Source organism: Xenopus tropicalis, chromosome 7 (genome assembly GCF_000004195.4).
Source record: "Xenopus tropicalis strain Nigerian chromosome 7, UCB_Xtro_10.0, whole genome shotgun sequence".
Taxonomy (NCBI): Eukaryota; Metazoa; Chordata; class Amphibia; order Anura; family Pipidae; genus Xenopus; species Xenopus tropicalis.
Genome location: NC_030683.2, coordinates 50,536,176 through 50,561,410, shown reverse-complemented (window position 1 = coordinate 50,561,410; position 25,235 = coordinate 50,536,176). Strand labels below are relative to the sequence as shown.

General features: G+C 37.5%; 2 protein-coding genes across 2 annotated transcripts; both read right to left on the bottom strand.

Annotated features, from left to right (window-relative positions):
* Positions 1–1,755: 1,755 nt before the first annotated feature.
* On the bottom strand, positions 1,756–6,006 carry sftpa (surfactant, pulmonary-associated protein A). The gene is made up of 4 exons (XM_018096054.2): positions 5,831–6,006; positions 5,336–5,488; positions 3,409–3,486; positions 1,756–2,181 (listed from the first exon to the last, which is right to left on the bottom strand). Exons 1-4 carry the CDS (start codon positions 5,994–5,996, stop codon positions 1,805–1,807), a joined length of 774 nt encoding a protein of 257 aa, XP_017951543.1. The 5' UTR covers positions 5,997–6,006; the 3' UTR covers positions 1,756–1,804.
* A 4,101-nt stretch (positions 6,007–10,107) lies between these two features.
* sftpa2 (surfactant protein A2) lies at positions 10,108–16,396 on the bottom strand. The gene is made up of 5 exons (XM_018095777.2): positions 16,292–16,396; positions 14,934–15,117; positions 14,076–14,186; positions 12,400–12,477; positions 10,108–11,294 (listed from the first exon to the last, which is right to left on the bottom strand). The coding sequence occupies exons 1-5, from the start codon at positions 16,292–16,294 to the stop codon at positions 10,918–10,920; spliced, it is 753 nt and encodes a 250-aa protein (XP_017951266.2). The 5' UTR covers positions 16,295–16,396; the 3' UTR covers positions 10,108–10,917.
* Positions 16,397–25,235: the final 8,839 nt, after the last annotated feature.

The window sequence follows — 25,235 nt, the reverse complement described above, 5'->3', positions numbered from 1 at the left end:
AAATTAGTTGTGCGTAAAATAAAGTCTCTGTCAAAATTAGGTGCGGCCACGTAAAAAATAGGCGCGCCAGTGTCAAAATTGGCTGTGATCACGGCAAAATTGGCATGGTTGTGCAAGAAAGACACAGCCAACAAAAATAAGACACTGGCGACAAAAAAGATGCAGGTGACAAAAAAATTGCATGACAAATGCATTTCGCATATTTTTTGCGGTTTCGCAAATTTTCTTGTCGTTTCGAGAATTTTATGGTGAAGCGAAACAGGATAGATTCGCTCATCGTGATCCATGGCTATTGTGATAAAATCTATAATTAGTATTGCTGTTGGTATATATATATATATATATATAGTTTATGTATGTGAGTGTATAGATAGATCAGTATAGCTTTATGTGTGTGTGCCGGGTTCACTTTGAAGTATCCCCCAATGAATCTTATAAAATAATGCAACTGATGTGCTTCCAAGGAAGTAGTACCACGCCCTTTGACGCTTGTGTCAGGTTTCATTGTCTTTACATTAAAATGTAAGCCAAACAATATTGGCAGTAAAGCTATATTTAGGGCTTATTTAGAAAGCCTCTAGTTGCAAGAGCACTAAGGGGTGCAAGAACATTTTAGCAGCAGCCAGAGCTGCCATCAGAAACCTTGGGGCCCTGTTAAGTAATTTATATGCCCCCCCCCCCCCATGAACACAAGCACACAGCACCATTTTTGGCCACATTCCTTGTATGCACTACACAAAATTGCTGGGATAAAAAGTTAAACTTGTTGGGTTCATTTTTTTCAACCACAGTTACTATGATACAAACTCAACAATAATATTGCTTAAAAGCAGGGGTATAACTATATGGGAAACAGGCCTTGCAACTGCTGGGGGGCCCAGGCCCATGGGACTGATAAGCAGCTTCAATATATCTTTGTGTAAAATGTCTTGGTTCAAAGATGTTGCTGTGGGACCCAATGACTAGTCATTAGACTGCTGGAAAGTACTATAATGAGTAAAAAGTTCATTCATTTAATTGGGGGTCACTCCTTCCTGCCCCTGCACTCATTGTCATTGCTTGTGTAAGTTTTTATGGGGGGGGGTCAGTGAGTTGTCATGCTGCTCTGCCTTTTTGCTGTTTGATACATAAGTTATGGGAGTTTCTTGCTGTTGCTGTGGCTCTCAATTTCTAGACATTCCACTGCTGAAAAAGTCCATGTAGGGGACACTAATATAATTTAGAAAATAGATTCCAATATAAACAGCTGATGTTACTCATATAAATAGTTAAAATGATTAATGAGCAAATAAAGTCAGTCATTTTTTTAGGAGCAGTGAAAATTAGCTTAATTTTTTAATTCATTGGGTCAGTATTTTGGGCATGTAAAGCCTACATTTTCCTATAATGTATATCAGTTGGGCATGTCTCCCCCACCCAAATGGCATCATTTGTACTGCATATATCCCCTCCGCCTGCCAGCACCATCACATTTTTCTAAAGCAAATAGCAGCTTTCACCCGGTGGCCATTTTTCCTCTGAAACATAATCAATTACACTTAAATCTGCAAACAGAAGGAAAATCTAAGTGATTAAGGGGACACTGCAGCCTTACTATTAACCTCTGGACAACCACTGTGGCAGGTATTGAAAGATTTCAAAGAGGCTGTTCACTGACATTTGACATTTTTGTGTGTGGGGTTTACATGTCCTTTAAGGCAAGACAATATTTTCTTGCTAAGTCATCAGAAACAAAACGAAATATATACAAGTCTATTTAACACACAAACACAAGTAGTGCTTTTATTGCAAAAGAATGTACAATTCAAAACTCACAAACAGTCAGACGATATTGATTACAAACTTTGTCATTCCAATGGCCATCTGTGTACATTTCAACGCAAGGTTCTTTTCCTTTACTGCTTGGTTCATTGTTCCCCCAATTTGTATAGTTAACAGAAGTTCCATTTAAATAATGGAACTGATCAGCAATGTCCCCCACTTTAATTCCCAGGTATGCATATCTGTTATATTGCTTCAAAAATGCTAAGATCGCATTGTTCTCTGCTTCATTTGTTGGGGTGGCAAGACGACCACCGACTGCTTTACATGCAGCCAAAGAGGCTTCAAAATCCAGTTCTGCTCCACTGCTGGCAAACATCTTTCCTCCTGCTGCCTGAATCTTGCCTTCTAGACGGAGAGCTAGAATATACAGATAGTGGGATTTATTATTAGCATGCTTATATTTGTCCTTAATGCTTACATTTGTGGACATCTTTTTGACAATTATCTGTTTTTTTTTGGGGGGGGGGTGTATCATCTAATCTTCTACTTGGGACATTAACTTCTCTCTCAAACTATTCAGTAGTTCTACAAGTATGAAATATATTATCTTGAAATCTATTATCCCTGTTATTCCCTTTAGTGTTCGATTTAAACAAATAGTTCAGATAAATTAGTTAACTAAGCTGGCATCAGTCCATATTAATAATGCTTCATTTGTAGTGGGGGAACAAGTGCAGGTCCTTGCATCCAATTCTGGAAGACAAAGACCTGGCCCTGGGGGTGCTTTTATTGGTGCAGGGTGTAAAGTGCCTAAACTTGCCAGTTTGCACCTAGTTTTGCAATTTGTGCACAGTCCCATCAATGGTGAATAACAGGCCCAGACTTGCAATTTGTGGTTTTTGGCAAATGGCAGAGAGACTGCTGTAAGATGCCATAGACAATCATTATTTATTGGGCCTCCAACAGCTGTTTGGGTCTCTCTGTGCCAGGGCCTATTTTAAATCTTAGTCTGGACCTAGTAAATGACATTCATAATCTAGACGGTAGAATCTGCATAACCTGGCACTCTGTAACTTGTGTCAGCAACATACATTTCCAGACGAGTGTTTAGGAAAAGTGTTAAGGTTTTTTTTTAATATTTCTTTTAAGCCTTAAGACATGGTTCTTCACTGTACATTTTTTTCTGGAAAACTCTTGGTCTCAATTTTCAAGATAAAAAAACCCATACCTGTATCACAAAAAATGTCTAAAATACTAATCCTTTCCTTCTCAAGTGAATGCATTGTCTTTATCCTATATAATGTACCCCATTATATTCTCTATAAGCCATTACACAGAACATTAAGTTATATCTTTGTATAATAGTGAATCAAGTCAGTGATACCTTGACATGACATCCTGACAATAAAAAAAATGTCCCACGTCCCAGTGAAATTCCTACATAATCTGCAGTTACCAGCAGAGACTGAGACCAGGGACTGCTTTCAGAGTACTTAATTTACAAATCTTTGCAAAATTAAAAAGAACTAGTTTCTCTTTAGTTTATATAAATACAACTATTTATATGTTCACTGATGTCCATATGAGGATTAAACTGGATGATCAAAGTTTGACTGATACTCTTTAATTGATAAATCCATTTACCTCCTACAATACTGGATATATGACGCGTTAAATCAAAGATCTGAATATTCAAGTCATGATCCAGAGATCCTGATACACCTTTAAGGAATAAAATACAACAAAACAGAGAAATATGATGAAAAGTTTTTGTCTCATGTATTATACCCTTTGAAATCTACTTTTCTATTACAAGTCCATACTGCTTCATAAACATCATAAAATGCATTTGAAACATTTGAAAACAGATTAGTGCATGGCTGTGTAAGTGGTAGCCCATGGACCATGGGCACATGCGGCCCTACAAAAGATTTTTGTGGCCCCCAGTCTGCTCAGAAGCTCCATACACTTCACTATGTGACATCATCATTTTAATGAAATCTGGCCCTCCAACATGCTGTATAACATATGATTGGCCCACTACATGTAATAAGTTGAACATCACTGGATTAGTACATGTAATGAATTTGGAAATCTATGTATGTATGTTTTAAAATGTTGTGCTGGGATGTAAGATTTCATGAAATTTAAAATACATTCCATCATTTATCATAGAACTGTGGTTGGATGATATCATGAAGCCATCCACAATGAGCCCAACGAGCCCCACCTCTGAAGGTAATTCAAAATATTAATATATTTATTAAAGGTTGTTTTGCCTCACTCTCTTGAACTTCTATCTGCTAATGAACCAAAAAAAAACACAATTATAGATTAATAAAATGCAATGTGTATGTTTTATAGAAATTCTACTGCCCGGCCAAGCAAAGCGAGCCTGGGGGAACGTAGCCACAAGGCTAGCGACAGGAGGCTAGCCAGGAAGCTGCAGAGGAGGGTACAAGCCACGAGCAAACGTGGCAAGAGATACAAATGCTAAAAAAAAGGTGGAGGCCCTAGAAAAAATGTGTAAATAAATGTTTAAAAAAAAAAATTAATACCTGGTCTAACAGTATAGATATGTTAATGGCTTTAATGAACCACAAACAATTAACAGGTTAAGAGAATAGTGTGGGAGGATGCATGTATGAAAAGCACAATCATTAACAATACAGGAGGTAAAAAAAAAGTTTGTCAGATATGTTTTACATTTACAATTTATATAAATAATTCCACTTTAAATATGAAAAAACACGTGTTTTGAAAAAACGTGAAGTTTTTGTTGGAATGCAGGATTTTATTTCACTGATACAGTCACTTTGCGCATCTAGTTTCATCAATTCGTAAGTCAGAACCAGGCGAAATAGACTTTGACGAAAAGGGGAAAGTAAGCCACAGATAGCAGCCCAGCTTGGAGGAGGGGCAGCATGACCCTGGCTCAGCCCATGCCGTAGCCCAATAGGTGGGTTTAACTGAATGGGAAGGGATGATACTGGGGGGAGAAGTAGGTGGCTATTTCAGCTTGAGGCGAGGCTAACTTGCCACCATTTTATGGTAGCGAGCAGGAAAGAAAAGTTTCCCACCCGCCCTCCCTAGATGGGGGTGGTATCCATGGCCTGGTTTATTGTATAGTTAGTATAGTTTGGCGGCCTATCCTCTGGGCTAGAATGCTTTATAGCTGGAGGATAATGCTTCAGGTAAGGAAGGGCAGACTGACAAGGGTTCATGTTTTATGTTTTATGGATGTTATATTTTTATACAATATTTACAAGTTTAACATGTTTGGATATTATAAATGATGTAATGAGAAATGGACATTCTATATTAATAAATTATTATGTTTGGATTGTATTACTGAAAACTAATAAAGCTGTGGCCAGTATCATTCCAAGATGATATTGTCACGCATTTTATTGGGTAGAGAGTTTAGCGTGAGGATGCAGTGGATGATGCCTGGGTCATGAATTTCACCCTTTGATAAATTACCAAATTTTTGCTTCCTGGGCGAAAATTTGCACATTATCTTTTTTCAATTTATATTTATAGATACTTTAAATAGAGAATACACAGTTACCTGAATTTCCTTTTTCTCCTTTGAGCCCTGGCATTCCTGGAATTCCATTTTCTCCCTTGTCTCCTTGGTTTCCTTTAGGCCCTACTTTTCCAGGAGGCCCAGTGTTGCCTCGTAAACCTGGGGTTCCCAGACTGCCCGGTAATCCTTGTGATCCTGCAAATGTAAACCACAAAACTACTTGTCTCTGTCTTACTTGCAATATTTACCCAAATATTTGTTTTTTCATGATTGTGTTTTCATGTAAATGTTTCATTACCTGACCTAAACAAGTTTTTCTTTTCCTATCCTAAAATGCACAAAGAACACCTATCTAATGGCCATTGAACCAATACACTGAATGAAAAACGTACAGACTGTTAAATCTAGAAAACCGTAGCTCTAAACTTTATGGGTAAGTTTACAAAAGCTGACAGTAAAACATTGCACCAATAATTATTCATATTTTTGAAACTACAATATGAAATAGACCATAGCAAACAGTGGCCATCTCCCCACCTGGATCGCCTTTAGCTCCACTGGCACCATCTCTACCGTCTCTTCCATTCAAACCTGGAAGCCCTTGTACCACAGAACACATGGCTGGAGTTTCAGAGCCAACCCTGGAGAGCAGAGCCAGGAGTAAGGCAGTGATGACAGCAATAATCTGTAGGCAGTACCTCATGTCTGATTTAATTACTCTAAGAAAAGCAGCAGTTTTATGTAATTAGTTCTTGTACCCATGAAATTTTATGATACATTGTATTTTATGAACATTGGAAAAACATTTCCAGTATTACCTTTTGTAGATCCCTGTAGAAAATGCATTCAGTACATGGTTGTTAGGAAGGACAAACCTTACCTTTTAACACAGTATATTCCCTCCTCAAAATAATCATTTAACAACCTTACCCCATACTAAAACAAAAGATAACAGCTATCTCTTAAACTATTTTCTGTTATCATGATGAACTTGGATCAGTAAAAGTTACATCATACAACATACACATGGAAAGTATGGAAACATGTTTTCCAGATTATCTCCCTTCTAAATATAGAATAGTTTCTTTAAAAATATATATATTGAAAGGAGGAAAGGGAAAAATCAACTGATGCTGTCACCCTCTGTCCTGATTTCCAAAGGGCAATAGGACCAGTCCCTATATTGGTTTTATACAAAGAAGCAGATTTATCAATTATCATTGTGCAGCAAGATACACAAGGTAAGCTGTGTTTTGTGAAGCTTGTGTTTCTTGGCTTACTTTCATATAATCAGTAGTGATGAGTGAATCTGCCACTTTCACTTCACCAAAAAATGTGTGAAACGCTGAAAAATTCTTAAAATGCAGTCAATAGGTGACATTTTTACGCACGCAACATTTTTTACACGCATCTATTTTTCTTACTTAAAATGCATGAAATTCATTGGCTGTTTTTCTTACTCCAAAGTCATTAAAGTCAATGGCTATTTTTTCTTACTCCAAATGCAAGTCAATGGACATTTTTTTTTGTGGCGACCTTTTTGTCTAGCCGTCATTTTTTCTTGCCAACTTCTTTTTTCTTGGCGACTTATTTTGTCTTTGAAAAAAAAAATTTGTGGCAAATTTTTGTCGCAGTTTTGCAAAAACATTCACTGATGGAAAAATGCAGAATTTTGCTGCAAATCCATGCCAGCTGAAAAAATGTCATCACTAATAATAAGTTGTTTTTTTATTTTCATTTTTTATATATAACTAGACATTGATATAATATATGATAGTAATGGTACTGTAAATGCTATATTAAAACATGTTTTGCAGATTATTATCTCCCTTTTAAAAAGTAGAATATTTGAAAAAATATATATATAGAAAAAGGAAGGGGGAAAAAAAAACAACTAATGCTGTCTCCAGTTTGATTCAGAAGGGAAAAAACCCTCAACCCTGATTCTAAAAGGGCAAGAAGACCAGTCCCTAGATGTTTGGGCACCCTATATATTTATGCATAGTGGTCATATCTCCCCTTGTCTGTGTGTGTTTCATACAGATACTCCAGTTTTCTCCCACACATTAGTAACATACAAGCAGGTTACCTGGCTCCTTCTTAAACGGAACTTACTGTATGGGGCCGATTCATTAAAACACGAGTTCAAATCCCGAATGGGAAAAATTCGGATTGGATACGATCATTTCTGAGGATCGCAAATATCACAAAAATGCTTACGAAAAAATTGTATTAGTCACGATAATATCGTATTGGCAATCCAAAAGTCACAAAATTTTCTTATCGAACGATTGTAAACAGTGGCAGAACCTTTCCAAATTTTTTGCGCAAGTTGCACAGGTGTACGAAAAAGTCACGCAAGCGCGAAAAAATCGGTGTAAATACCCTTGGGGGCTGATTTACTAACCCACGAATCCGACCCGAATTGGAAAAGTTCCGACTTGAAAACGAATATTTTGCGACTTTTTCGTATGTTTTGCGATTTTTTCGGATTCTGTACGAATTTTTCGGATCCAATACGATTTTTGCGTAAAAACGCGAGTTTTTCGTATCCATTAAGAAAGTTGCGTAAAAAGTTGCGCATTTTGCGTAGCGTTAAAACTTACGCGAAAAATGCGCAACTTTTCGCGTAAGTTTTAACGCTACGCAAAATGCGCAACTTTTTACGCAACTTTCGTAATGGATAGGAAAACTCGCGTTTTTACGCAAAAATCGTATTGGATCCGAAAAATTCGTAAAGAATCCGAAAAAATCGCAAAACATACGAAAAAATCGCAAAGTACCGATCATTACGAAAAAAACGCAATCGGACTCCATTCGACCCGTTCGTGGGTAAGTAAATCAGCCCCTTGGTGTCTTAATAAATCTCCCCCTATGTGTGAATGTGACGGACTTTAGATTGTAAACTGTATAAATACCAGGAAATAAAATACATGGAAGCAATTCAAGTCAGTAAGACAGGTGAGACGTTAGAACAGCTAAAGGCTTGTGTTAAAGGGGTAGTTCACCTTTAAGTTAACTTATTAAGTATGTTATAGAATGTCCAGTTCTAAGCAACCTTTCAATTTGCCTTCATTATTTATTTGTTATAGTTTCTGAATTATTTGCTGTCTTCTTCTAACTCCCTGCAGCTTTCAAATGGGGGTCACTGACCCCAGCAGCCAGAAAACTATTGCCTTGTGAGGCTACAGTTTTATTGTTATAGTTACTTTTCATAACTTACTTTTCTATCAGGCCCTCGTCTATATATATATATCTGTCTCTCATTTAAACCACTCCCTTGTCGCTAAGGTAAATTGGACCATAGCAACCAGATAGCTGCTGAAATTCCAAACTGGAAAGCTGCTAAACAGAAATTGAAATACCTAAAAAACTACAAATAATATACATTGAAGACCAATTGCAAACATGAAAAATAACCACAATTATTTATGATATTATGGGTTTAGGGTTCCCATATGACCCCCTAATTTTTTCATCTTAGTATGCTAGGTAAAAAAAAACCATTTATCCCAGATGTTATATTCTGATAACCACAGCTACAAAGAAAAACTGTTCTGGCTCAGTATGCATAACCATAAAGATAATGCAACATGGATGGATTCTCTGCTACTGTCTTTCTGCTGGTAGAGGGTCCCTCTTCACTGCCTTCCAAAGCTACTAACTTTAGTAGCAATAGCGGGGACGTCACTAGTGGAAAAATGATATGTGTGACACTAGCCTTAAAGCACTATAGCGTTATAGCCTAAAGCTATAACAGATGTAACCCTATCTGGCGCTTACTTGATGGCACAGGACAAACCTGAATCACTCAGTAGGGGTATGGTAGAGACTGGGCACTTTATTCAGGTAAAGTAATGCTTTCTGCAGAATAAATATAGTGTTCTAGGTGGCACTAATGTGGCAAATCTATTGTGCAGTAAAATGCCAAAATGACTTTCAAGTCATCTTCTTAATCCATGATTCTCCTCTTCTTTTTCTGTATCCCCTAAGGTTCCCGAAGGAAAGTGATCAAAGAAGGATCCCACAAGGAATATGATGGAACAATGCAGTTGATGTGCCTCCAAGGAACTGATGCCTGCTCTTTTGTCAAAAAACGTTTTTCACTCCTAAAGTTCTAGGCTGGGTGTAAGGTATGTAGTACTGTGTCCTTTGATGCTTGTGTTTCGTTGTCTTTGCGTCAAAATGTAAGTCAAATAATAAATTTAAATAATAAAAAAAGGCCCTGCAACTGCTGGGGGCCCAGGAACTATAGGGGACCCTGTGGGACTGATATGCAGCTGCAATATATGTTTATGAAAATGTCTTTGTCCAAAGTTAGGGGCCCAATGATCATGCAGTAGGGATCAATAACTAGTCATTCCACTGCTGGAAAGTTCACGTAAGAGATACAATGTTTCTGAAACTTAATTAAAAAAGTACCTTTTAGCAGAGAACCCAGAAATCTTAACAAGCAACACCTGCACTTAGATACAATTGCAACTAATATGCTAAACAGATCTGTATGACAGAACTTGCATGATGATGCTGTGCTGGCTATTTCTGAAAGTTAATGCAAAATGAACTGGGTAGAGATGATACATTTGTATGAAAATGCAATTTTAAATGGCAGAAATAGTGTTTTTGCAAGACACAGTTCAATATCATTTTAAAAGCTACCCCATAAAAATCATGAGAGTTTCCCTTTTTAATATAACATCTTGCCAACAAATTCCTCACATTTGCCATTACAACATTACATAACATACATTTTCCCCCATACTCTTAAACACCATAAAGTATCACAACAAACAAGTTGCTCAACTTGCTTTTTGATCATTATTATCCTTTATTTATATAGTGCCAACATATTTCACAGCACTTTACAGAGATTATACCATTTTTTATACCATTCCCCACAGCAGTGGGGGTTACAATCTAAGGTCCCTATCACATACGTTTTATCAGGAGCAAATTAACCAGCCTGTATGTTTTTAGAGTTTGGGAAGAAAGCCACACAAGCATGGGGAGAACATACATTCATATAACATTTCTGTAGTTTTTAAACAAGCTGAGCTGATTAAAGCCCTTTTTATCTCTTGTTTTTATGCCTTTCTCTGGTTATGATTCTTAAGAAAATGTTCTGCTACATTTTTTCAGGAGTCAGAGATACTGCTTTTAGTAGCAATTACATTTGCAAATAACTGTAAAGCAACTGAAATTTTAATTAATGTACTTGGTTGCATTTTCCTTTTATTAATCGTGTTTTTTGGTGGAGGATTCATTTTCGATAAGTGAATATTTTAGCTTGGGGGTAATACATGTATTTTATGGGGTAATACATGTTGTAAGATGAGAATATTTTTTAAATAAATATACACAAATTAGCATTTGACACCACAATATGTTTCATTAGATATTTAAAATGTTAATTGCTCATTGGACACAAGCAAACTATAAACTGTAGATACATTTATGCCTTAGACCTAATCACATGTATGCTTATTTTTCTTATATAATTGATCAGTATTTGTTAAAGCAAGGCAACATTATATTGCTTTGTCATTGAAAACAAAAGTTAATAGATACAAGTCCATTTAACACACAAACACAAGTAGTGCTTTTATTGCAAAAGAATGTTCAATTTAAAACTCACAAACAGTCAGACGATATTGATTACAAACTTTGTCATTCCAATGGCCATCTGTGTATATTTCAACACAAGGTTCTTTTCCTTTACCACTAGGTTCGTTTTTGCCCCAATTTGTATAGTTAACAGAAGTTCCATCTAAATAATGGAACTGATCAGCAATGTCCCCCACTTTAATTCCCAGGTATGCATATCTGTTATATTGCTTCACAAATGCTAAGATCGCATTGTTCTCTGCTTCATTTGTTGGGGTGGCAAGACGACCACCGACTGCTTTACATGCAGCCAAAGAGGCTTCAAAATCCAGTTCCGTTCCACTGCTGGCAAACATCTTTCCTCCTGCTGCCTGAATCTTCCCTTCTAGACGGAGAGCTAGAATATATGGGTAATGGGATTTATTATCAGCATGTATAATACTTAAATACTGTTTCCTGTCAATGCTTTCATTTGTGGAATTTTTGTTGACAGTTATCTGTGTTTTTTTTAATTATCTACATGTATGAGATATATTATCTTGAAACCTATAATACTAAATTTTTATTCTTTATAGTGTCCCATTTAAACAAATAGTTTAAATAGCAATTTTTTTTTTTAACTTGGCATTATTTCATGGTCATAATGCTGAATTCATAGTGGGGGAGGAGTGCAGGTCCTTGCATTCCATTCTGGAAGACAAAGACCTGGCCCTGTGGGTGCTATTATTGGTGCAGGGTGCTAAGTGCCATAAACTTGCCAGCATTTTGTGCACTCTCCCACCAATGGTGAATGACAAGCCTGGAGAATCTGTGGATTCTGTTGAATGCCAAAGGGACTGCTGTATGATTTCATATGCAGTCACTATTTATTTGGCTGGTGGGGGGCTGTATGATATGCCAGGGCCTATTTTGAATCTCAGTCTGGACCTGGTAAATGACCTCTATAATCCAGAAAGTAGACTCTGCAAGATGGCACTCTTTAACTTGTCAGCAACATACATTGGCACAGTGTTTAAAGTTTCTTTTTTAAAGCCTTAATCGTTGTGCTTCAGATTTAGATCTTAATTTTCAAGATAATATACCCCATACCTGTATTACCAATATATAAAGATTATGTGAGAATAAACTGATACAACCATTTTTGTTACAAAAACTGCCTACACGTGAATCTTTTTTTTAAAATATTATTAATATAAATTCAGATAATACACATAATATGTATCATGTTCTGTGCTACAATCCGTCAGTAATTTCAAATTAATTTTAGTTCACTTGGAAACCTGGTAGGACTTAAAGGAAAACTGTACCTTCAGAATAAATACCGAAATGACTACTGAAGAATATGACTGCATTTTATTTGTCATGTATAATCTTCAGTGCACTATATTCACTATAAGCCATTACACAGAACAGTTAGGTTATAGCTCTGTATAATGGGGAATTAAGTTAATGACACCTTAACGTCTTAAATTAAAAAAAAATTTGACTGAAACTCCATTTACCTCCTACAATACTGGAAATATGATGAGTTAAGTCAAAGATCTGAATATGCAAGTCATGGTCCAGAGATCCCAATATACCTTTAAGGAATAAAATGGAAAAAACAGAGAAATATGATTAAAAGCTTTATACTCTTTGATCATTTTTTACTTATCCTATTAGAAATCCATACTGCTTCATACACAGCATAAAAAGCATTCGAAAGTATTACAGAACACTGTTATTATTATACCATTTACAACAGAAGCTACTCATCTAATACATTTATGATGGATTGCTATTTTCAATATAATGGTTAAATATAATAATTATGATATTAATTATATATAACTTCATTTAAGGGTTCTTAAAATACTATATATCAATAAGAGCCACTTTTAAGTGAACACCAAATGTTAAAGCTCTTCTACAGGTGAAAGAGATATTTATGTCATAGTACAGGTATGGTACCTATTATACAGAATTTCTGGGACCTGGGGTCTTCTGGATTAAGGGTTGTACTATAATTTGGATCTCTATACTTTAAAGGAGAAGAAAATACATTTTGGCATTTTATTGACAATAGATTAGCCAAATTAGTACCACCTAGAACACTATATTTATTCTGCAGAAAGCTTTACCATTCCTGAGTAAAGAGCCCTAGAAGCTCCCTCTGTTTGTTCAAGATAGCAGCTGCCATTTTAGCTGAGCAGACTCGTGCCCCTGTACCTAAAGGACCCCCGAGGGAGAGGAAATCTGATACCAAAGAACATGTTTACACAAAAGAAGACAAGGAATCCTGTGTTTCTTTTGCTAGAGGACTCAGTGCAGCATTTCTGTGAGTACTTATAGCTGTATTTACTTAATTAGTTTTTGCCTTTCCTTATCTTGCTAAGTCTGCTAAAAACAATTTTAACATTAATTAAACCCAATAGGATTGTTTTGCCTTCAGTAAGTACAAGCCCATGGTTTTTGCACCAGTGAATGCATTGTCCCACCAATGCTGAATAACAGGCCCGGATTGGCTATCTGGGAATTCTGACAAATGCCAGAGAGGCTGCTGTAAGATGCCAAATCATATGAGCCTACACACTATAAGGTACTCACCTATATTTGAGCATCACTATTTGGGGAGATAAATTTCAACAAGAACCTTGCTTTTTTATATAAATAATATTTAATCAGTTTTACATTGTGTAAAATCCCCTCCCTTTTGTGCTTGCCTATATATATATATATATATATATATATCTCGCAAAAGTAATGTCAGCACTCACATGATTTCAATCATAGGTATAAAAAGTCAATATTTATTAAAACACAGAAAAAAGGAACATTGCAAACCCTTAACGTTTCAATCCCCCACAGGGACCTTCATCAGGAGGCAAAATAAAGCATTACTTTCCGCCTCCTGACAAAGGTCCCTGTGGGGGACTGAAACGTTGAGGTTTGCAATGTTCATTTCTGCTGCAATGTTGATTTTTGCTGGTGGAGTGCACCACTCTCTCTCTCTCTCTCTCTCTCTCTCTCTCTCTCTCTCTATATATATATAGATATTTGTATATGTTTAAAGAAAGAACAGTTTTTTGCATTGCTTTTTTATACTGGGTTGTTGGTTCTAAGGTTTCATCCTTCTACTTCGTCTTTTAAGAATAACACAAATCAAAAGAAAGAGGACAGATAAAGAACAGCACGTTACCTGGAGATCCACTATCTCCTTTTTCGCCTTGTTTTCCGGGTTCACCTTTACATCCTGGAATACCATCTCTTCCTGGTTCTCCTTGGTTCCCTCCTGGAGGGCCTCGGGGCCCTATGGTTGATATTTACAACATTTTATTTTTATTGAGCACTATGAAACATGTTAGCATAACAAAATGTATTACATGACAGTTCCTCACCTAGTATATATTAGTAAATAACTTGGAGTTTAATCAGTGAGCATGAAAAATGGAGAACGCAGAAAAAGACATAGGGCTAATTTATGTCCACAAGCACAGTGGGCACCATGCGCTTTTCCTCACAGTTACTTGTGTGTAACACCACTTTGTCAAAATGTGCTCCTTGTACTTCTGTATAGTTGCTCTTGGTGCTGCATAGTCTCTCCTTCCTTTCATTCCAAATTGCGCACTGCTGCTCATATTGATGCAGGGGAGCTACAGCCACCTCCTGACGAGGTGGTAGATCCAGGGTTTCTTTTGCACCCTGAGTCAATCAGCGTGACACAGCTGAGTTGCAACTAATGTGCCAACACCAAAAATAACACCAGGCAGACTTAAGCAATATTTGGTGCTACTGCATCAGATTTGCAATATAGCACACACACAAGTTGCATCCATTTTGGCAAATCAGATGCAACTGCATTAGGCATGTCATTAATGTGTCAAGGCAACAATCTGCAATTGTGCTGTTATTCTGGGAAAGAAAACAGTGCAGTGTTGGAAAAACACGGTGATCAGGCTAAAAATTGCACTTTGCTCACTGCACTTTTGGACGTAAATTAGCCCTAATGTTTTCAACACTTTGGTAGCTACAGAAATGAAAGCTTATATTACAATACCTGGTGGTCCAGGATCTCCTTTAATTCCATCCCTTCCATCTCTCCCTGGAAGACCCATCTGTCCAGGTATGCCAGGAACTCCGGGAACGCCAGAACACATTTCAGATGTTTGCGAAAGGCATGCTTCTATATATACAGATACTAACAGCAGGAGGCACTGACCCAAATACTTTCTTCTGGAAAACTAAGATTATGTTTTGGGTTAGACATTACATATTCATCTAAGAAAAACTTTAAGGTTTAAAGCAAGGTTTCTTCTCTTGAAAGGATATTTACCAATGTTTATATTCTGTGCTCAAAGTTACTGACATAAAATATATAGTTGTACGCTCAGATGAAAAATAACAAAAAAAAAAATATTCAGGTATAGGATCTATTATCTAGAATTCTTGGGACCTGAGGTTTCCAGATAAGGGGTTTTCTTGGACCCCCAAACCTTAACCGGTGTGCTAAAAAATATATGAATATAAATAAATCCAGTTTGACTATTTTTGCACTGATATGGATTCATGTAGCTTAGTTAGGATCAAATACAATGTACTGTTTTATTATTACAGAGAAAAAGACAATTGTTTTAATGTATTAATTTTCTTAAAATGGATGGACTCTATTGGAGAAGGCGTTATCATAACCCGGGGCTTTTTGGAAACTGGGTTTCTGGATAAAAGGTCCCAAACCTGTTTATGCAATTACAGATACAGGTAATTATATTTGTACTCTTAAATGTACATTTGATACAGAGGAAAAAATGTCTAATCCAGATTTTAAAAAAGCATCCCGATGAATGATTTCATTGCAACAAACATAAATAGGAAAATGTGAACAATATATTAGGTTCAATCATGCAATGTACAAACAAGGGTTCTTATCTGTAGGCATGTATAGGCAGGCTTTAGTTTTGGAACATTTGATAATGCATACATTTTGGGGCAGATTTATCAAAGTGTTAAATTAGAGCCCATCACAGTAAAATTCTACCACTCTCTATTTATTTCTGTGGGATTTCTATGAGATATATTTATCAATGAAAAAGTTTACAATTTGATAAATATGTATCTAAAAACCCCATAGAAATGAATGAAATGAGAGCAATAAATTTTACTGTGGTGAGCTCTAATTTCACACGTTGATAAATCTGCCCCTGTCTGTAAAAAGGACAACAAACGGTGTTTACCTGACTATCAAATCAAAATGCAAAGCAAAGAGTTTCAAAAAAGTATTATCTGAATGTGTTGCAATAGTAAAAGTAGATGTTTCTGTTTCCTGTGATTATTACTCTTAATCTGAGACACAGAGGATAAATATGTTAGATAATAATAATAGAAATGTAAATGAACTTTGCTGTCTATTATACATACCATGTCAGTAGAAAAGGGCTGTTTCTTTTATAATAGAATCCTGTAATGTGAAAGTGGGTATGCAGATTTTATTTCAGCGAGACATTTCTTTTGGTTCCGCCCAGCATCTTAAGTGGGTTAATACACAAAAGTGCTCATTACTCATTAAACAGCATGCTTAAGATTGCTGGCAGCAATATGATTGAGAGCTTTTATCAGTATCGAAGTGTTGACATTGGTAAAATACATTTCTTTTAGGAATGAACAAGAGTTTGTCCTCAAAGGATTTGTGAAAAGACGTCGTGAATCACGTCTTCTTTGTCCACTGTAAATCAGCATGTAGTGGGAATCATTATTATAACTTGAAGAGAAAGAATAAAAGATACCAAAATAACTTTTTTATAGTGATACTCTAAAAAGTAGATTTATCAACATTCTGATTTTCAAGGTTTTAGATGTTTTTGAAACCATGAATAAACTCATTTCCACTATAACCAGGAATATTTAGTCATTAATTAAAAGATCCCAATATAAAAAGCAAAAAGGAATTAAATGTGTAACGAAAATGAAAAGAACACGAAAACTTAAATTTGTTTTTTGTTTTCGTAAAAATTATCAAGCACATACAAACAAAAACATAGTAACACAGTAAGTTAGGTTGGAAAAAGACATACTGTATGTCCATCACGTTCAACCATAATGCCTATATATAACCTGCCTAACTACTAGTTGATCCAGAGGAAGGCAAAAAACCCCATCTGAAGCCTCTCTAATTTGCTGCAGAGGGGAAAAAATTCCTTCCTGACTCCAAGATGGCAATCGGACCAATCCCTGGATCAACTTGTACTAAGAGCTATCTCCCATAACCCTGTATTCCCTCACTTGTACTGAGAGCTATCTCCCATAACCCTGTATTCCCTCACTTGTACTGAGAGCTATCTCCCATACCCCTGTATTCCCTCACTTGTACTAAGAGCTATCTCCCCTACCCCTGTATTCCCTCACTTGTACTGAGAGCTATCTCCCATAACCCTGTATTCCCTCACTTGTACTGAGAGCTATCTCCCCTAACCCTGTATTCCCTCACTTGTACTGAGAGCTATCTCCCCTACCCCTGTATTCCCTCACTTGTACTAAGAGCTATCTCCCATACCCCTGTATTCCCTCACTTGTACTGAGAGCTATCTCCCATACCCCTGTATTCCCTCACTTGTACTGAGAGCTATCTCCCCTACCCCTGTATTCCCTCACTTGTACTAAGAGCTATCTCCCATACCCCTGTATTCCCTCACTTGTACTGAGAGCTATCTCCCATACCCCTGTATTCCCTCACTTGTACTGAGAGCTATCTCCCATAACCCTGTATTCCCTCACTTGCTAAAAAGCCTCCCAACCCCCTTCTTGAAGCTATCTAATGTATCGGCCAGTACGAATGATTTGGGGAGGGAATTCCACAACAAAAAGAAAAACCAAATATCCTTGAAATTTATAAATTAAATAAAGATTGTTATAATTTGCCCAGGAAAACTCCCACTGACTTCTGCATGACCCTGACAGCTTTTAGATGGCATATTTTTACATTCGTGTTTTGCGTGGTTTTGACGCATAATAAATGGTTTAAAAAATTTGCATTTTTTTTAAATGAAAAAAGTGTTTTAGCTCGAAAAACATGAATCGTGGAAAAAAAATCTGCCCCTAGATTTTTGTCGATCAAGTTTTTGCAATTCAAGTTTTTTATTAAACAAGTTAGCAATCAAAATTTTCAAAAATCAAGTTTGACTTTTTTCAATTCAGATGTATAAAGTGCCCCCTGGTAAATAACCAATACTAGACACTTTCTTGATTGGAGAATATTCCAGGCAGTCAGGAACTTTCCTGATTTCTGCCTGGAACATTCTTCAATGATCAACAAAAGTTTGTTGGATACTAGTCATCAGTTGACAAACTGATACATTTAGCATAGTAGATTAACATGTCAATTCATCAAACTAAAAAGAATTGAGTTGAAATTTAGAGAATGCAAGTTAATGGGGGATTAATGTGTTGGTTCACAATAATGTTCATCATAATGTGTTCCATGGCTTTGAGCAGTCAAAATATATTCTATTCTATGGTTGTTAGTGCTCAGTAGTTGCATTAAACTCTAACACCCCACAAAATCAATAATCCCCAAAAATTAAAGAGCATTGTATTCCACCCAATTAATGCAATGCATGTCTGCAATAATGCTGGCATTGTGGGTTAAAAATGCTGAATTGTGGATAAAAAAAAGTGTCAATTTTTGGGTCTGAAAATTGCACCTTGCATACTCTTGCCGTTTTCACACTGCAATGTGATGGATAATCATTTAGCACATTTAGGGGCACATTTACTAATCCACGAACGTCCGAAAATCAGCCGAATGCGGTTTTTTTCGCAATGATCGGCATTTTGCGACTTTTTTGCGAATTGTCACAAATTTTTGGAGCGCTCAATACGAAAAAGTCACGACAATTCGCGCAAGTCGTAACGGTTACGAAAAAGTCACAACAATTTACGAAAATCGCAAAAAATACGAATTAGGAAATCAGCCCTAGTCTTGAATGTTATTGTTTTTTGAACTTTTTTTATGTTCTATTTTTTATTGTTTATTGTCTGTTCTATTCATTTTGTTTTTTAATGTACAACACAAAATAGACAAGTAGTGCTATATATACAGTATATTTACCAATATAATACATATACAGGTATATTTATTAAATGCCAATTACATCAAAAGGAAAAGACTCTCCACAGCTTAAGTAATGTGTGCAATTGAGATGCATATGCATAGAGCCATGGATGCAGAGAAGTTCCTAAGTACATCTGTGCCATTTATACAAAATCAAAATATTCCCCTATTTTAGTCCCCCCTATAATATTTCCCCCAGCATAATAGTTGGGTGTGCTGAGTAGCCAAAACATATTATATCAAAAGCAACATTCTAAGTGAAAAAATGGGTTAAGAATGGCTCATTTAGGTGCCATGTTTTTTGCTCTTTGCACTGGATCCACAGAAGCAAAATTACCTGCACTTTACTGATGAATAGTGATGAGCGAATGTTTTCGGCAGGCATCGATTAGCACTGAATTTCCGCATTTCGCCATTGGTGAACTGTTTTGCAAAACTTCCCTGAAAATTCGGCGCAGAAGAATTCGTTGCACGGAAATCGCGTCAAATCAGACAAGCGCGACAAATGGGTTTCGCAAATTTTTCGCCATTTCGTTAATTTTCTTGCCATTTCGCAAATTTTATGACGAATCGAAACGGGACAGATTCGCTTATCCCTACTGATGAATAGGGCACTGTGCTGTATTCAAGAAAGGAGCTGGGGAAGACAAGTAATCATCCCCTTTTTTGCACCCTGCACCTATTGGCGCTGCCTGATGTATCTATAGAACAAGCATGTTTGGGGCATTTACTAGGTGGAGATGCATACATAATTTACCCACCTCCCAAACACAGGTAATTGTAAGCCCACCTACAAATTTATGAAACCAGTCGTAAAAGAATCAATGTTTTGTTATGGCCAAGTCAAACTGCAGACCTCAACCCAACACAGATGCTTTGGCGGACTGTAGGAAGGAAACTAAATAAATGTACATTACAAGGAGTGGAGCAAAACACAAAAAACAAAAAGAAAAAAGAATTACCTGTTAATGTTGCCTCTTTTCTTTGTTGAATGAATGATTAAAAAAGTTTTCTGTTATGATATTTTTCACAAGATTTCTAGATTTCACATTCCTCTTTCTTTAAAAACAGGCACTTATATATTGCATAAGCTAAAGTATGCAGATGTTAAGAAATGTAACATAGCACTTTGTGCTTAAATAAGTTTGATGAGAGAGTTACTATTTGCCACAGCAAAAGTAAATACTTTAATGTTAGTTAAGTATAACCACCAATCAAATGCCAAATAAGTAAAAAAAAATATTTTATTCCATTTAACCTATTCAAGGCAATACCATCTTTTGCTAAACCTATTTAGAATTCTTGCAAACACCACCAGTATTGTGAAGCACATTAGAACAGCTTGGGTTCACTGATATGGTGCTCCTTTTTACTATCTATTGCTGGAATGATACCATTAACATTTCTGACTTAAGTTGTACACCTTAAGTTGTATACACTTTATGCACACTGGCAATGAAGAACCTAAGCTATAACTTTGAAAAGGCATAGCCATGTACCCCATGGGTACTGAGTATGTGGGTTATGGTGACATTTTATGACTAATAGAGTGCCATTATTAAAGGACAAGGAAAGTCAAAATCTATGAAGCACACTATTAAATAGTACTACTATTGCTGTGTAAAAACACTATAATTCTGGCTTGCCTAATGAAAGATTTACAGAGATATACCTGCTATATTCTACATATTTGTTTCAGTGAACGGCGCCGCCATTTTGTCAGCACCCCTCCGCTCGATCTCTCTCTCTGGTCCGCTCCCTCCTTGCCTCTCCCCCCACCAGCACCCGCTTGCTTTGTTTCGTCAGGACCGTACCCCCCCCCCGTCCGATCTCTCTCTCCGGTCCGCTCCCCCTTTGTCTCTCCCTCCACCAGCATCTGCTTGCCGCTGCCACACACCACCCGCTCGCCACTTGCCTCTCCAGTCCTGCCTCTCCCCACCTTGCCTCTCCCCCCACCAGCACCTGCTTGCCGGCTGTCTGTTCTTCATGTATGTTCATCATCACAGGATGCATTGTGTACATAACCTATTGTTATCCGTTTTACACATTACAAATTACAAATTCCATTTCAATATTCATTAACAATAAGTGACAACTTGCAATCAACAGAGGGTACAATCATACTAGAATAATGTTTTATTAAACATTAAATAAAGTTTCAATGTATGTTTATGAAAAAATATCTTATTTCTAAAGTTTAGGGTGGCACTAAACTGGTATTGTTGTGGGGCTCTCTAATTTCTATTTACTCCACAAATAGGCTCCAAAAATGTTCTGTTTTTCTCAGAGTTAAAAATCTCTTGCCACTTTTAAATTATACAGAACTGGTTCCTAGACTGAAATGATACTGAAATTCTGGGGAAAACCATTGCATTACGGGAAAAACTGATCGTATGTGAGACTGCATTTTGCTCACTGTATCTGTGGATGTAAATGACCCCTTTCGTCTCTAGGTTATGCAGTGTTGCCAACTGCTTCTTAATAAAGTCACCTGTCAGTATCTTGGTAAATACTGATACCATCTAATGTGCATGTAAAATATATTCTTTTTTATTTACTGTCAATGTTTCATTATGCAAGTATGAGGATACAGTAAAAGTGTTTCACAGAATGTTTATTTAAGCACAAATGGAATGGATTGAGCAATTGAGAAAGGTGGTTACAACTGTTCAAACATCAAGACATTTTGTCAATATTATTTTAAAAGATTAGCAGTATATCTCTTATAATTTTATTTTCAGTCTATTATAAATTTTGTTTTCAGGGGTTTTTGTAAAATGAATAATTTGATTTAGTAAAGTAGTTAGTAAGTACAACAAAACTGAAGCAATGGTTTTTAAAGCTTCTTTTTGTTGTCGCAAAGAATATTTGATTGGCATCCTATCAAAGAGAATAGCCTACGTTGTAGTTTCCTGCAGGAACGTTTATTTTATGTAACAGGCTATAATATAGATAACCTTGCAATTATTCTTTCTGGCCTATGTTCTTGTAAGCTCCGGAGATATGCACCTACACTTTGTTTGTATGTATATAACAGAATTCCAAATTTCAGGTACTTTCAACTGTGCAAGCAACCGTGGAAAGCGTGGAGCCTAAGAGGGCCGGCATTGCACCTGGGGTACAGGTTAAAGGAGAAGGAAAGGTAAAAACTAAGTAAGCTTTATCAGAAAGGTCTATGTAAATACAGCCATAAGCACTCACAGAAATGCTACACTGAGTCCTCTGACAAAAGAAACAGCATTTCTTGTCTCTTTTTTTTCCTGTGCCAGAGTCTGCGCAGCTTTCTCCCCTCTCCTGCCCCCCCTCCCTCAAGAATGCTAAGAACTCCCTCCCCCCCCTTAGAAATGTGTGATCTGAACCAATCAGCAGGAAGCTACCTCATAGTCTTACAAACTGCACATGCACAGCTTGGAGCGAGGCATGGGAAGCGTAGACAGCACTTTATAAAACACATTAAATGGAGACCACACAAGCTTATATGGTGGGGATAAAAGGCTGCCGTATCAAACCATCCATTGAACCAGCCAGCCCCTCATAAACAATAAACACAGCAGGCCGCCTTGTAACCATGGAAAATTTCCCTCCACACAAACTTCAGATACAATAACCTTCAGCTGCGACAATACCCAATTTTTTTTAAATTATCTTTATTAAACATTTAAACAAAATTAACAATGATAGGGTGGGTGGGCAGGTTGGACACCTCTCCAGCTCTTCACAGGGCTGTCCCACGCCAAATGACAGATATCCCAAGGAATTCTCCTTTTATACCCCCTTTTCCCGGGCTTTTCCCGTTGCTAACACCTGACCCCACTTAATTACCAATAATATTACTGTAAATAGTGTGCCCTTACACTCTGCTCCCCCAACTATACTGTACTGCTATACTAAGGTTAACCCAATGTTGTCTGTCACTCTCCCATGCCCCTGCCTGTAGCCCACAGGTTCCATTATGGGAATTTTCTTTAAAGAGCTCTGCGTTTTTTTCCCTATGAGGCTTCTGATCATCTGAACAGGAGAAATATGGGGAGATTTAGGATGATGCCGCATGTGGCGTTTTTACACTGCGTATTTTCTAATTCTCTCGGCGGCTGAAAAACGCACAATATCATCATCCATAGAAATAGCTTGAAAAGACTCGAAGCAAACCACACAATGCGTAAATACGCTATAAAATGCCTTACCGCGGATTTTTCAAGTGTTTGCCGAAATACGCCAGTATTTGCACAGCAAGCTATTTCTATGTGTACACAAAGGCAGCTGCCAGACCTAGCAGAAATACCCGGCGTTTTTTACTATTTCGCACTATTAGCACCATGGAAACGGGATTTGCTACGTCACCAGTACTAGGCTGAAAAACGCCATAGTCAGGGGCTGTGTGGCTTTTTATTGCCCTTTCCTTCTCCTTTAAGGATATGAGAGCTGTTAATGGTTGAGTGGAAGAGTAGAAAAAGTAACAGCTATATAAGGAAGATGGCACAATATGGTTTTGAACTATGAGTAGTTTGTACTAAACAGCTATAAAAAACTATGATAGACCATAGTGCAGCCAGATGTTTTCAGGTGTTGAGGCTGCTCAGAAAGCTTGAAAAGACAGGAGGGTGAAGGAAGGAGCTACCCAATAGCACTGGCACCCCTCAGTGATTGCAGAAATAGCCTAAAGACTTTCATCATATGGCAGGCAAGGTGGTTAGTCACCTTAGGAAGTAGAGAGAAGGGACTGGGCATAAGGCTAATACAGATTCAAGGGTGCACAGTGAAAATGTGAGGGTGGGGCTAGAGGCCCTTATGACAAAGCAGTGCAGCATGGGAATTGGTAAATGGATGTAGCAGTAAGCAGGAACAAAGCAAACAGGCAGCAGGAGTTAACACACTGTTAAAGAGAACCTGTTGACAGGCCAGTTTGATTGTAGATAAGTTTATTTGTACGAAAAGAATATCCCAATAGCATGGTAACCAGAGCTGCAAATTTGTATACTCTGACTCTGGTCACAAAACATGCTCATAATATAGCACAATCTAAAACACTCTTATCAGTAGTTGTGTTGGGTTGAAAACCCCAACATACTGTTCTTTGACTTTGGCTTATTCTTCCGCTTCTTCTTCCGCTTCTTCTTCTTATTCTTAGCGCCCCCCATTTTCTAAATGCTACTTTTCCTACAGTTTTAGGGGTACAACACCCAAACTCCCCACACTTCTTCGCCCTATAGCTGAGCAGGTTGCTTGTGCTTTTCAAAGTGATCCCGCTCCCCGTCTTTTTGTGGCGCCGCTCCGAACCCCCCAATTTTTCCATTGACTTTGACAGGGAAGATTTTCAAACTGCTGCCGCACTTACAGCTTTGAAGCTACACCCCCCAAACTTGAACAACATAATAATGGGGTCACTCCGAATGAAACAGCGACATTTGTTGGATGACCCCAAAGTGGGAGGGGCCAGCAACAGCCAATCAAATTTCACCCATTGACTTTAACCCTTTCCCTGCCAATCACGTAGCTCCTACATGCTGACATAAAAAGATATTAACCGCTGAGCACGTAGGAGCTGCGTTTTCTTTACCTTGCGCTCGTTCTCTGCGCTCGCTGCTTAATCCGAGCACAAGGTAAAGAACCCCTTAGAGAACGAGCAGAGGGGGGTTACTAGTGGCCCCTGGGGCGCGATCGCCCAGGGGCCCCATAGAAAAAGTCGGGCACGTAGATTCTATGTGCCAGACTTTTTCTGCTCTCTCCCTTCCTTCTCGCTCCCCCCTCCGCCCCCCGCTTCCTGTGCTGGCTACTCACCACACCAGCGGCTATACCTGCGTCTTGTGTCTCCCTCCAGCGATCTTCAGCTCCATGGACCCCAGGTAAGTGCTACTTACACACACAAACACACATACACACACATATTACACTAATACACACTTATACTCACACTTACACACACACACACATACATTTTGGGGGGGGGGTTGGGGGGTTTCACACATTCACAGCACTTACAGCCCTCACACTTACTTGCACAAACACACAATCGTTTTTATTCTTGCCTGAAAAAAATGTTTTATTGCCATTGCGGATAGCGTGTTCGCTAACCGCACTGTGCAATACCTTTTGTGTATTATTTTGGTGTTTTCATTACATTTTCTGTGATTTTGGTGCATTTTTAGTCATTTTATTCCATTTTTAGCCATTTTATTGCATTTTCAGTTATGCATAGTTGTTGTTCGCTTGACTTTGTCTGTAAAAATAATTTGCCCAAGCCAGAATACTCAAACT